The sequence below is a fragment of the Carassius carassius genome, chromosome 17 (genome assembly GCF_963082965.1).
Source record: "Carassius carassius chromosome 17, fCarCar2.1, whole genome shotgun sequence".
Lineage (NCBI taxonomy): Eukaryota > Metazoa > Chordata > Actinopteri > Cypriniformes > Cyprinidae > Carassius > Carassius carassius.
Genome location: NC_081771.1, coordinates 13019160 through 13033915, shown reverse-complemented (window position 1 = coordinate 13033915; position 14756 = coordinate 13019160). Strand labels below are relative to the sequence as shown.

General features: G+C 34.2%; 1 protein-coding gene across 1 annotated transcript; it reads left to right on the top strand.

Annotated features, from left to right (window-relative positions):
• Positions 1–93: 93 nt before the first annotated feature.
• ap1m3 (adaptor related protein complex 1 subunit mu 3) lies at positions 94–13566 on the top strand. Its single transcript, XM_059570187.1, has 12 exons — positions 94–374; positions 1993–2149; positions 2302–2369; positions 2558–2688; positions 3827–3974; positions 5409–5535; positions 9653–9795; positions 10971–11042; positions 11322–11480; positions 12553–12678; positions 12784–12859; positions 13262–13566. The coding sequence occupies exons 1-12, from the start codon at positions 333–335 to the stop codon at positions 13282–13284; spliced, it is 1272 nt and encodes a 423-aa protein (XP_059426170.1). The 5' UTR covers positions 94–332; the 3' UTR covers positions 13285–13566.
• Positions 13567–14756: the final 1190 nt, after the last annotated feature.

The window sequence follows — 14756 nt, the reverse complement described above, 5'->3', positions numbered from 1 at the left end:
ATCTACTTTTTAATATAGGACTGTCTCCTGAAAGTATTTGAAGTTACGTCACAATGATTATACATTCCAACAGAGCGACGCGACGCGACGAAACAGCGTAGATCGCTTGGTTAATTATAATGGCAGCGTTCTAGTTTTGACGCGTTGCGTCTCTCGCAGTTTACAGCACAGAAACAAGCTCGAGCTGCACAACCGGTTAGACGCCTCCAAACCCGGAAGACGCGCGGAAGGGATGGGGAAGATCTCTCATTTCACTTGATCAAACTTTACCAAAATTCACAAAACTTCGACTCCTGTCAGTCACTTCAGGTCACACAACAGCTTTGATAAGGATGGCAGCGTCCGCGATCTTCATCCTGGACCTTAAAGGCAAGGTAAGAGCGCGTGCACCTGTCAGAGAAAGGTCGTACCTACCGTTTATACTCACAGTATAGTGTGACACTTTATTTGAAATCTGTGTAGCTACAGATAATCGATGTTTAAGATCAGTTGCCAAAGTAAACTGTATGTATTTGCTCACTTGAAGGTTTCTAAAACAACTAATGATGTAAATGTGGCACAAGAGAGATGCACCATATCCCATCACACTCTAAAGTTAACAGCACTTTCACTGAAGGCAACTGCAATGTTAATGTTTCACATATTGCGTTTTTCCTATATTTAAACTTATATTGAAAAAGTTATTCCTGCTATTAAAAAAAAATGTTAACATGGTAAAAATAAATAGAGCACCTCTGATGCTTCACATCAATATTTTCTTATAAAGTGAAATATTATTACAATTTAAAACTGTACTGTTTTATATTTTAATATATTTTGAAGTGTAATTTATTACTGTGATGGTGAAGCTTATTTTTTCAGTGTCACATGCTCCTTCAGAAATATTTCAGATCAACATTTCATATTATTGTCAGTGGTAAAACAATTTTTATTTATTTAAGAGCAGTCATTTGAAATATAAATCTTTTAAAACATTTGTCAGCCATTTGTCAGTCAATGTAATGCATCCTTGCTGAATAAAAGTACTAATGTCTTTCCTTTGAAGGATAGTGTAACACGGTTTCCACAAAAATATTAAGCACCAAAAATTAAATGACATAAAATAATGAAAAATAATGTTTTGAGTGCCAAATAATAATGGAATAAATTCTGAAGGATCATGTGACACTAAGGACCCGGAGTAATGGCTGCTGAAAATTCAGTTTTGCCATCACAGGGATAATTTACATAATAATATATATAAAAATGGAAAACTGTCATTGTTAATCGTAAACACAATTGTTATTGTTAATCACAATTTTCACAATTATTGTTGTTTAATTTTTAATTAGCCACCAGCCTTGGTGATCATAAGAGACTTAAAAAAACATACAAAATAATTAATTCTATATCAAGAGGTGTAAATATAAAGGGAAGCTCTGAATATATCTGTAAAATGTTGAAAGTAGTAGTGGGTGGATGGGAGTGTTTCCATAAAAACAGAGCCTCAGGGTCTCAGTGGAATGGATTACCCTCCAATATACCCCTGGATTTTGGCAGTGCTGATGAAAGAGGTCTCGTCTTTGCCCTAGAGCAATCCAATATCTCCATCTGAAGGAATACCTCAACACCAGCCACGTTAAAGTCAGACTTCACTAATCTTAGTTTCATCATACTATCCACCCTGAATGTATTTCAAAAGCTAAAAGTGACCAGGACTGTCTTAAAACATTTGATTGTCTCTTGAATTGATATATTGAACATATTCTCAAGCTGGTTTGAAAACAAACCTTATGCTGTAAGTGTCCTTTTGGCCTGAGAATTCATTACAAGTGTTTACTGCTTTTTTGTTTACTGGTATTTAAATGATCTTTAGTTTGTTGTATTAATATGGAACATGTCTTTATATGGATTGCACTCAGGTAAAGTAAGTGATGCCGTGATGAGAGAGCAGAATTGGGATACTCTGTTTTATGACAATCTTGTGCTTTCAACTTTGTTTCCATCTCTAAGGTGCTCATATGCCGAAACTACATGGGCAACGTGAACATAAATGAGATTGACAACTTTATGCCCATAATGATGAAGAGAGAGGAAGATGCAGATGTGTCACCAGTGGTTATTCACGGCTCGACCCACTTCCTCTGGATCAAGCACAGCAACCTCTACTGTATCCTCCATATGCTTACATCTAAATGTAAAAGTATAACCTTTGTTAGTCTTTATTAAAATCACTTTATTTGTGAATATTTGTCTTATTGTTTTTACAGTATCAGCTCTGCAAATGAGTAGAATATTTAATACTTAACAGATTGTACTTAGTGGTTGCAATAACAAAGAAGAATACCAATGCTGCTCTTGTATACTCCTTCCTGTACAAATTAGTGGAGGTAAGTGTGCTTTATATATATCAACATGGCATCGCCTTCCAAAAAAACCTTACACGGCACAATCATGTTGGCATTGACACATCAACACCCTAAAAATGTGCCATAGTACATTTCCTCATTTTAATATTATCCTTACCAAATTTGTGTATGTTTAATGTAGTAGTCTTGTATTAACCATTTGTTTGCAGGTTTTCACTGAATATTTCAAGTCACTGGAAGAAGAGAGTATTCGAGACAATTTTGTGACAGTATATGAGCTAATGGATGAAGTCATGGACTATGGATTCCCTCAGACCACTGATAGCAAGATCTTACTAGAGTGAGTTCTGACAGACCCACTATTCAGCCATCACAGCACTGAGAACATTGTTCATCCCTCACTAACAGTGCTTTGAGGGGTCGCCATTTACTATTCAAGCTCAGAGCTATTCATAAGTCACTGTATATGCTTTGTGCAGAGGGCAGAGTTGCTGTTATTTGTGTTTTATAATACTCACAGAGATGATTGGACCAGAGAAATGCAATATACTGTCGTATCTAAGCATAAAGAGAAATTTTTAAGTCAAATTTGTAGAAAATTCATACTGAATGGCAATAACTGAAATATTTATGGCTGATAAATTATCCCTTTAAGCAGATGACAGCACTTTAAGTTAATTTACCTACAGTATTTAGACGATTTAAAAATTTTGACTCATTTAGCTAATTAATTTTTTTTACACTTAAACAGAGAGTACAAAAATAAAAGTAGAACATTCTACCTAAAGAATATAACAAAAGCACAGTAAACAATTTATTGTCTAGCAAAAAACAAACAAAAAAAAAAAACAAACATCTTTCAGGTTTATAAGTGCTTCTTAGTTTGCTGGCAACCACTTAGCGGCTAGCTAATTATTGCTAGCTCTCACTGACAGCAACACAATATCTTGTCAGCTGGAGAAACTTGAGGTTAGAGCGCACACACATACACAACTACACTTCTCAGATCTTGTTCTGAAAACAACATTCTCACAGATTCAATTTGGAAGGAATTAGGAAAGTTGTTTAATGAATATTTAGGGGTTTGTTTTGGTGTATTTACTCAGATGCTCTATTATAGTATGTGTGTAATGTTAGCCTTCACATTCATTTCTATTCGCATTTGTATGTATGTGAGATGAAGGATTTGTGGTAAGGTAAACTGCAGATATATAAGTGTAGGTCAGGTGTTTGTCAGCCTGTCTGTCCTGAGGGGCAGCCATGTTCTTCCCATGAGATTTAATAAGCACTAGAGGTCTGTTTACATACTCACTGAAGTTACTTGCTTCACTGATTAGTCACAGATAAATAATGATGCGCATCATAGTGATAATGGCTGACATGCACTGGTGGGCTCATATTATATTTAATATTTTTATGGTAATTGTCATTTTCTTATGCTACCATGTCTTGATGGCCTTCTTTCATTTCCACACCAGGTACATCACCCAACATGGGCATAAGCTGGAGGTGGGAGCACCCCGGCCCCCAGCTACAGTAACCAATGCTGTGTCTTGGAGGTCAGAGGGAATCAAATACAGGAAAAATGAAGTCTTCATGGATGTCATTGAGTCTGTCAACCTATTGGTGAGATGACTTAAATATACTGTAGTGACAACATTCCTCAATCAGCCAATCAAATTATTGAGTTAAGCTTCAACATCATTCTTTTGAACCTACTGTATGATTTTCTTATGACTTAAAGGGGTTTTTAATGTTTTTAGAGGTTTTAGAACCAACCAAAGATGTTAATTCAGAAATACATTCTAATTGGAAAAATCAGTCATTGGAGATTAATTTGAATTATTATATAATGCATTTGTGCAATTAATTACTCTTGAGCGATTAGTTTTTATCGAGTTTCAGCACAAGACATTTATTTACACTAATGATCAAAAGTTTGGGGGCAATTAGAAATTAATATTTTATCCAGCAAGAATGATACAATAAATTGATCAGATGAAAATTAAAAAATGTTTCTTGAGCACCAGTATATTAGAATGATTTCTGTAGGATTATATTTCTTTGAAGACTGGAGTAATGTCTACTGAAAATATAGCTTTACCAGGAATAAATTGCACTTTAAAATACACAGTGTTAAAACCAAAAACAGTTCTTTTAAATTGTATAATATTTATATTTTTGAATTGTAAAATACGATGTCACAATATTACTGTTTTTACTGTATTTTTAAAGTAAATAATCTGCAATAAATAACAATAGCATAACATGCATTACCTATCTGAAGAAGTAAAAAGTAACTTATAGCGTAATATAAAGATGATCACTATCCTTGTTGCAGAAAAAAAAACACTTTCCACATACTGGGTCAGTTTTGCGTATTCAGTGCAGACATCAAACAGCCAACGCTATCGATCCATCATCCTACTGTACTTTAGCCGACCTCCTTCATGTTCTCCAAGGGTCAAGGGTTAGGTCTCCAGACTTCCTTAGATTGAGAGAGGGAGGAAGCAGCTGCCGTCTTTTCTTGTTCTAGTTCTTGTTGCCTTTCTTTTCTGCTTCTTAACTCTCTGCCCCCCGACTGGACTGGTTTTTGATGGCTTCATTAGCGCTCCTCAGGGTCGGGGGGGCTGAACGCTGGCAGACAGTAGCACTCTTCTGATTAAGAGCTAAATCACGTCTCATTGCTTTCTAATTCTGCATTGCTATTCATCTGTGCAGCTTTCTAGCTCTGGCTTTTTCTGGCTCTTGTATCTGAGAGCCCTCAGAGGTGTTGAATCGATGTGGACTTTTTGAGGTTGAGATCTACCTTCTGAGGCCAGCTTGTATGCTTTTAAATATTTTACCATAATATAATATATTACATTCTCATATCCGTAGTTATCGCAGCATATTCAACCCTCTCTTTCCAAGAGCATTATGGCACAAATCACACAGTTACTGCTTTGCCCGACAAAGCGTAATAAATTGTAGATGGCAGTAATGGTGATGATGCAATATCGCACCTTGCCACTCTTGATTGTGCTTTGCATTTATCTTCTCTGTTTTTGTTCGTTATAGGTCAGTGCTACAGGCAGTGTTCTGCGTAGCGAGATTCTGGGCTGCATCAAACTCAAAGTCGTTCTGTCAGGCATGCCTGAGTTAAGGCTTGGACTCAATGACAAAGTTCTCTTCGAGATCACAGGCCGTGAGTATACCTATACGTCTTTAAAATGAAAATGTGTCACTTTTTGAAACAAAACAGTAACAATAGTAACAAATCTTATAGCTTCTTATTTTTCAAACTTAAAATTGGTTTTAGGTATTGTTCAACTTCTGTTTCTGTATGTGTAGATTTTTAAATACACTTAAGTATAACAGATTTATTATATGGTTTCATATGATGTCATAAAAAAAGGGTATTATAGTATCCTTAATAAATGGATTAAAATCTCACCAACAAGAAGTTGAATTAGGACAACTCCAAAATAAATAAAATCATGTTTCTGCATGTAAACCACAAAAAACATAAATCTCACAATTAAATCTGTTTACAAGATTGCAAGGTTAATATTTACCTGTTTTCCTGTCATTATTTCTATATTTGCTTTTGGTGAAACAGATGGTGACCAAAATGCTACATTTCAGTCTTAAATTGACCTTGTATTTTTATTTATTTTTTTCCAAGTAGTGCAGAAAGAGACTCAATTTCAAGGGCTGCTAGTCAAGCAGTCAGTCGATTGTCTTAACCTATTTTATAGTAAGCATCTCTCTCATTTGCACTTGTTAGGTGAATTCCATTATTCCGATGGTTAATCCTCACCCCAGGCCTAACCCAGCGGGTGTTAGTTTCACAGCAGGCCAGATCTCAGTTATGTATTCTGCATGTGCGGTATAAAAGCACCTTGCATTTTAGAACAGACGCGCTCTGGATTTACTCTACTAGTGAAAGGGAATCGATATCAGATTAATTGAGTGATAATCTTCAGTTCAAAATAATAAATATCAGTTTCAAACTTATAATTAGATGCATCTATTAACCAAGCTATGCTGCGGTAGCCACCAACATTTTATAGACATTACAAACTACCCTTTCAGTTTACTTGTATAGGAAACTGTTTTATCAGATATGGTTTCAGGGAAGTGAAAAAACCCTGGTAGTTTCCTGTGCCACTTCCCACTATAAAACTGAACTACACAGCTGAAGGCAGAAGTTGCCATACTGTTATTGCATCAGTTGAAGAAATATCTCTTCTCAGCTCAGCAGTACAATGAGAATTAGACGAGTGAAACACTGCCCTCCACAGACTCAAGATTGAAAATGCATGTTTTTATTATGGTGAGGATTCAGTTATCAGACAAAGATAGTTTTTCTGTAATAAGATTAATGATAATATGACACATTTTCACATTATAAAGTGATCAGTTTCAAGCCTGTGATGCATGGATTTTAAGTCACAAATTGAATATTTCTGGAGTATTTTAATCTGTTTTTTTTTTAAATAGTTTATTTTATACTATTGTAATATTTACTAAAGTAATATATTAATATAATATTTTGATTTGTCTTTTCAGTTTCGGTCATTTTAGTTTAAGTTATAATATTTTTGTTCTTTGGTCATTTTATGTTTATTTTTATAAAATAGTGATTTTAGCACTTTAACTTATTTTATTTTAATTAGCTCCCAGGTCAGCAGTTCTATTTTTTTTCATCTAATATATATTTACTTTTATTTCTACTTTCAGTTATCAACAACTATTTTGAATAGTTTTAATTTAATTTACAATAACAGAACTGATCAGGGATGTATACATGCACACATGATAAACTATATATATATATATAAATTAAATTAAAACTATTAAAAATAGTATAATATATAATATAATATATATTAGGGGTGTAGCGATACACATATTCGTATTGAAACATTTGGGATGAGGCTTTCGGTTCGGTACACATTACAAACCGGGCGATTCATTGCACTTATCCTATTACATTTGAAAATTAAAGGGCTTAAAGTGTGTGAAAAAATGTTTTATGTTTTATTTTTTATGTTACTTTTGTGGTGTGATTTCACATTTTCATTTCAAGTTGCAAAGACTAAAGTCTCAAATCCAAAGATATATTTATATATATAAGTTAAGACTTTGCCACGCCCCCTAAATCAGCTTGTTCTAACACACCCCCACATCTCTACGTCACTATGTGGAAATATTTGCATAATGCCACGCAAATGTTCACACAAAGAAATAAGGCATGGTTTCAGTAACCGCAGTAAGTGTTGAAGCAGCCATGTCAGGGAGATGCTGTGTGTATGTAGGCGAAAGCAAAAGCACTTTATTTGGCCTTCTGAAAGTAGATGCATTTAGGAATCTTTAAGATTGCTTACAACAGAACAGCAATGCATTTTATGGACGACCGTTTCGTGAACCTTGTCAATAGTATCTGCACGTCGTGTGTGTGTTTTTGTTTGCGCGTGTTGTGTGTGTGTGTGAGAGAGAGAGACGGTCACACAGTGGAGTCAGCTGTCTTAACTGTCCATGGGTTGTGTATTGCAAACACATACAAGCTTCATTGTGTCTGTCACATGACTCTGTGCCCCTTTTGGACTTGAACTTATGGTAAAACTAAGGACATTATTAACTGACTTTACATTTATTTTGAAAGATCTAGCTCACAATTATGGAAAGGGGCGTAACATTTCTGACGAGTGCTTGTGGTGTTCGGCCAATCACAATGCACTGGGTCACTTGGCCAATCAGAGCAGACTGCGCTTGTCAGAAGGAGGGACTTTGTAGAAAACAATGCCTTTGAGAGAGTTGGGGCATACAACAATGTACAGTATTTGAAAAATAATGTGTTTTTTGAACATTAAAGCATGTCAACATATTCTGTTACACCAAATACTCAAAATAATGATCTTTAAAAAAGCATCATATGACCCCTTTAAATAAAATTACAATTAATTTGCCCCAGAATAATTACCACATAACTGATGCATGCAAAAATAACAAAAGATAAGGCTATTTACTACTCAATTAAAATGTTCTAAAAAAGGTCTTTTAAAACAGGTCTATTATACAATGAAATACAGGTCTATAATCAAAATACTAACACTGCAGACATCAATAAAAAGCTTTTATTTCAAGCACCAACTTTCAAAAACAACCTGTTTAACACTAAATTAGTTTCTCCACATTTTAATTTTGCTATGTATGGGCAACAAGAGAAATATTAAGGGAATAAATGAAAACAGTTAGCTATAAACCGTTATCAGCACATGTTGAAGTAGATTCGTCTCTCATAGTCTCTGAGAGAGAATATACAGCGTCAGATGCCGAGAGCTCCATCATTACTCCATCATTCCGTTTTTACTTTCACTTTCTGCATAGTGAAATGACTGAGACATTCACTGGCAATATGCTATAATGTATTTATGTATTGTATATTGTATACATTATAATAACTTGTATACATTATATAGAGTCATTGATGTATAAATTATAGGTCAAACGTGCTATCTTTAGAGCACTTTTACAGCCGAGTCCAACCATGTGTACCTAAAAGGGTACATCTGCTTCTGAACACCAACCACTTTCCCTGAAGTCTCTGCCTGTGGACTCTGGGGAGCCAATCAGAGAGAGCTATAAGAGAGCATCCTAACCCCTCTCCAACCTTTAGTCCCCGCGGTTGATGTCATCAGTAGGTGCTGCAGTGGCTCCCAGCAGGTCTCATCTGCAGCAGAGGACACAGACACCCAGAGCTTCTGATCTGACCTCTGGGTTCCAGCTCAAACCTCTGAGATCTCTTTCATGTTCCACTGTAAATGTCACTCCTGGATGGAGTGGAATACATTCATAAATATAAAGGGAGGCTCACAAACGCACTCATTGCTGCGGTGAGTGTGCTGCTGAAATCCCACAGCTCTCTGGTATTAGTGAGTTCTGTGGCTCAGAGGCCCTGAGTCATTAAGAAGCTCTTCTGTAGTCACTGCCTTTCCCTTTGCTGAGGTCAAACAAATAAACTACCTCCACGCTTACCTGGGTGCACAGAAGTTCTATTGTTTGCAATTTCCAGGAAACAGATTACGTTCTTTGTGTTAATATGTGATGTGAGTGTAGCTTTCAACCTGATTAACTAGCTTTAAACATATTATAATCATCAGTGACCACATATATTATATTTATTATATTATATTTATTATATTATATTTATTATATTATATTATATTATATTATATTATATTATATTATATTATATTATATTATATTATATTATATTCACACTGCTCTCTCTGGGCTTTTGTTTCACTTTCTCTCAGGAGAGAAGAGCAAGTCTGTGGAGCTAGAAGATGTTAAATTTCATCAGTGTGTGCGTCTGTCTCGCTTTGAGAACGAAAGGACTATCTCTTTCATCCCACCTGATGGAGAATCTGAACTAATGTCTTATAGACTCAACACCACGGTCAGTGCTGCATGAATACAACTCTCCGATCAATGAGTTTAACCATATTTTGTCAAATGAATGCATAGTCATTTAAAACATCAAAGTTTATGTGATTAATTCATACTTTTATTGACCGATTGATTTGCAACATAGTTAAGTATTTTATTTAGGGTTTTTTTTTGTGCCGCTGTAATGATGGGGTCTCAGTGAGCTTTGTTTAAATAAAAACATGGAAGAATCAAAGAACGTGGATATGATGAGAAAACAAGACAAGAACTTCAAAGTAGGAAACATACAAAGAATTTGAAATGAAGAGAATTTGAAATTAAAAGACAAAAACAAGAAACAAAGGTTATGTTTTGAATAGCATTCTAGCATACTGTACTATTATTATTTCTGTAGTGCAAACTATATAGTTTTGTAAAAGAATTTACATTTATTTTCCCGTTCCAGTGTGAGGAAATAGATGGGAAGTAATTTCATAATTTTTTGAATGATAAATCTTTTTTTTTTTTTCTTTATTTATAAATTCGTTTAAAGGCATTTTATACAAAATTCACATTCAAATGTAAATGTTTATTTTTTTTTTAATGTAAACTATATATATATATATATATATATATGACACTATATACAGTATAAGCTACCTTTTTGAAGGAAGTATTTTTTTACTCACAAGGGCTGCATTTATTTAATCAGAAATATAGTCAAATCAGTAATATTGTGAAATTATTATTAGTCTTATTATTATTATTTTTTTTTGATGAATGGAAAGAACAGCATTCATTTGAAAAGTATTTTGTAACATCATACATCCTTGACAAAAGTATTAATTTCTATTAAGTATTAATAAATAAAAGTTTAAATTTCTTTCCAAAGATAAAATAAATACATTTTACTGACCCCAGGCTGTAGAATGGAATAACTGAAGTGCATTAAGACTATAATTACTGTCAATATAATGACTATAATTCATTTCACTGTCACTTTTAAACATAAATTCATATAATATATATAATGGATAATATTGTAATATGACATTATGGAATGCTCTTGGAAGTATTACTTCTGTATTTACACTGTATTTAATTTATTTAAGAAGATTACATGTCAAAAAGGCAAGTCAGTGGCTCAATAAGTGGCAACAGACTTACTGCTCTATTCTTTTCTCTGTCACTCCTGTGTCCTGACAGGTGAAGCCTCTAATATGGATTGAGAGCGTTATAGAGAAGTTCTCTCACAGTCGAGTAGAGATCAAGGTTAAGGTAAAGCTGCGCGCATACACACAATATACACACTCCACTGATTCTTGCTTTGCTTCCTCGAGCACACTCCCTGCTTTCAGTAATTAGCTTTCAGGCTTCTATCCTGGGGAATGGCTCGAAGTTTACCTGAGCTGTGTCCAAAGACTTGTCAGATTCTGACATAGACATTCTTTGTCCTATTGCCCTTCCCATGCTAAAACTTCAGTTTCTGAAAGTGTAGCTTTGGAAGTTTTACTTGGTGTGCGAAGTTGTGCTATAGTTCCTCCGTCTGTTCTCCAGGCCCGCAGTCAGTTCAAGAGCCGCTCTACTGCCAACAATGTGTCCATCTTAGTTCCTGTTCCCAGTGATGCTGACTCCCCCAAATTTAAGACCACCACGGGCCAGGCTAAATGGGTTCCTGAGAAGAGTGCTGTGGAATGGAACATCAAGTCCTTCCCTGTATGTACCATACATGCTTTACTTATGTTTGTAGCAAATAACTAACATTCAGATTCCTGAAAATCCCATTTTGAAATAAAAACAACAACAACAACAAATCAACCGAATTGTTGCTGATTTCACAGAGACAACATAAATGTAAGTCCACTTCACACTTTTAAGAGCCTTCCAAAAATATTGCTATTATTGGCAATACAATAATAGAATATTTACATATTTAAATATTTATTGCAATTTTGGTGTTGTTGTTGTTGCTGTATATACACTGTATTATTATTTATTTTATTTCATATTTTATTAGTCAAATTTTTTTTTCAGTTTATATACTGCTTGTGAATGTTTGTTGTATACATTTTAATTATATATACTTTTTATTTTAGTAATTTTATTGTTCTTTTACGTCTTGTTTTTTTATTTTTTGTTTGTTTATTTCTTTCCATTTTTCTCTACAGTTAAAGGCAAAAGCCCATAAAAATGGTATAGAGCTTGTATGCAAATTATACTAAATAATCTGTTTGCCAAAGAAGCAATTATGTGTAGAATTATGTTTTTCCAAAGAAGCATATATACAAAATATAAATAAAATCTAAAGAGTTTGCCAAAGGTGCAGCATGTATACAGAATATACAGAATAAAGTGTCTGCCAAAAAAGAAACTTTTTTGTTTTTTTGTTTAAGAGGACATCAAAAATAGTACAAGCCAAGGTGTACTGAACATATAATTCCATGCCTTATTTTTAAGTATAGTTAGTGTCAAAACCAGCTTTAAATAATAATAATAATAACTTTTAAATCTAAGAATACAGACATTTAGTCAAGAATGTTTTTCCTATCCTGATGATGTTATGGGCGTTTCAGGCTTGAAAGGCTGTGAATCGGTTCTGGAGTTTTTTGCTGTTGCAAGCCTTGTAGAGACAGGAGGGTTTATATCACCCACTTAGGAATATGACTCACAAGACTCATTTAGAAACTGAACTGTTAATTAGGACTCACGACTGAAGTGATGATTGTTGCAGTGTTAATTAGACAGTTAGATGTGTCAAAAACTAATGATGTGTCTTTACTTGTTGAAGGGCGGGAAAGAGTTCATGATGCGAGCTCATTTTGGACTGCCAAGTGTGGAAAATAATGAACTCGAGGCCAAACGACCAATCACAGTGAAGTTTGAGATTCCGTACTTCACAGTGTCAGGCATTCAGGTGCGGCAAAACACATATTCGCCTCAAAATATTCTTTGATACTGGTCACGATGCAGTGGATTCGATTTTGTAATCAGTTTTGTTTGTGTGTGGTAACAAACACAGGTGCGATACTTGAAGATTATCGAGAAGAGTGGATATCAGGCATTACCGTGGGTGCGATATATTACTCAGAGTGGAGGTGAGACATATTCAGAGATTCCCTCACACTTACTCAAATATCATTCTGATATAAAGTTTACATTCACCCTGCATTAAAAGTTCAGTGAACATGAGCCTTACTCTGTCTGCTACACACACACACACACACACACACACAGTTTGAAATAATGTAGACTATCAGTTTTCCATTTGCATCAGCGACACCAGAGGAGAGAGAGTCACTCTGATCCCTCAGCCCTGTTCACTTATTCATAAGAATTGCAAAAGCAGACATCAGATCTTAAACCACAATGGATATATCCAAACACCCAAATGTCAATAACATATTCAAATGCCCTCAGTGCATTTTCATGCACTCGTTATTTTATTTATCCAGTTTATTTTTTGTACTTTCTCACTTTGCTTGAACATTTTTTGACAGATTATGAACTGAGGACCAACTGAGAAAGGACAGCGCCTGTGTATGTTGTTTGTTCTGTCTGTCCTTTTTCATCTGTGAGACTGCTACTGCTTTTTACACAGCAGTTGGACTGCTATTGCTTTTATCTGAGATCAGGATTAACAAATTAAACAAGGAAGTCAGACCACAAAATGAATGTGAAACCCCATGAAACAATTGATTTTGGATTATAATCCTAAAGTCGTGTTACAGAAACATCCTAGAATCTACCTATATATGTAACGGTATATATAAAAACATCACTTTTCACCCTCATTGTGTCGTTCTAAGCCCTTTATGCAATTTTTTTCTTTTACTTAAACACAAAAGAATCCATTCCTACCACAAAATAAAAAATAAACAGTTTTTAGTTTTAATTTTTAACTAAATTAAGAACTATAATCATAAAAATGCATTGCTTGAAATAAAGTACCGGTAAACCATTAACTGAAATGAAATAACAATAAAATTAAATAAAAACATATTTTATTCCAGCTATTTTAAGTTAAAGTACTAAAATAACTAAAACTCAATAAACTTAAACTATATACAGTATATGTGTATGTGTGTATATACTGTATATATGAATAAAATGGAACAAAACACTACAATTCAAGTATAATTCAAATATAAAAAAAACTATAATAGTATATCAATGACTACATTTATATCCACCTTCATATGAGATTTAAACAATATTGTGATTAAACTTCACTTGATGTAAACAATACTTTGATCAAATTGATTGTGGCCCTAACTACTATGTACTTTTAAATTAATCATGTTTTACATTGTACTTAAATCCTCAATTTAATTACTCCTGTAATTTATTTCTGTAATTACATTTATAGTTAACCTGTTGACCCATCCCATATACCTTATCCACTCTTAAACATACTCATACCACCAAACCAGTCCCTTACCTTACCCATATCCCACCTCAATAGTAGCAAAAGTGTTTTGCAATACAATATGAACACAATATTGTACTTATTTTTTTATGTGAGTACATAGTATTTACGGCCACCTATTATAAAATGGGACCTTGGAAATAATTGCATTTTTGTGCACATGTAAATGTAGTCAGTGATACTAAAATAACACTGTGCAGGTTTGGAATGACTTAAGTGTTTTTTTTTTTTTCATTTTTATTTGAATTATTCCTTTAACTTGTCAGATGTTTACTTAAGCTGCTTATTTTCATTTCTGCTGCAGGTGTCCGGACTATCTTTCATTGTGATATAATCTTATGCCTGTAGAGCTGTAAACATAACCACAGGCCCAATGAAATGAATACCTTGACTTCAAAATCAATGATTAATCAGGCAGCGTACTGTTAGGACAACACTGTAACACTATATTTTCACCAGAGTGGCCCATATCTTTGTCTTTGGTTTGGTTTGTTTGTGCTCACTTAAAATACCACAAATGCCTACACACTTTTAAAGGTAGAATGAAAAGTGCAAATGCTTAATGA

Bases quoted from the DNA above. Each gene is read 5' to 3' on its own strand.
- ap1m3 (XM_059570187.1), top strand. From the start codon at position 333: ATGGCAGCGTCCGCGATCTTCATCCTGGACCTTAAAGGCAAG. The intron at 3,975-5,408 runs GTGAGATGACTT...TGTTCGTTATAG, and splicing joins TTGAGTCTGTCAACCTATTG to GTCAGTGCTACAGGCAGTGT. The intron at 12,860-13,261 runs GTGAGACATATT...ATTTTTTGACAG, and splicing joins ATATATTACTCAGAGTGGAG to ATTATGAACTGAGGACCAAC.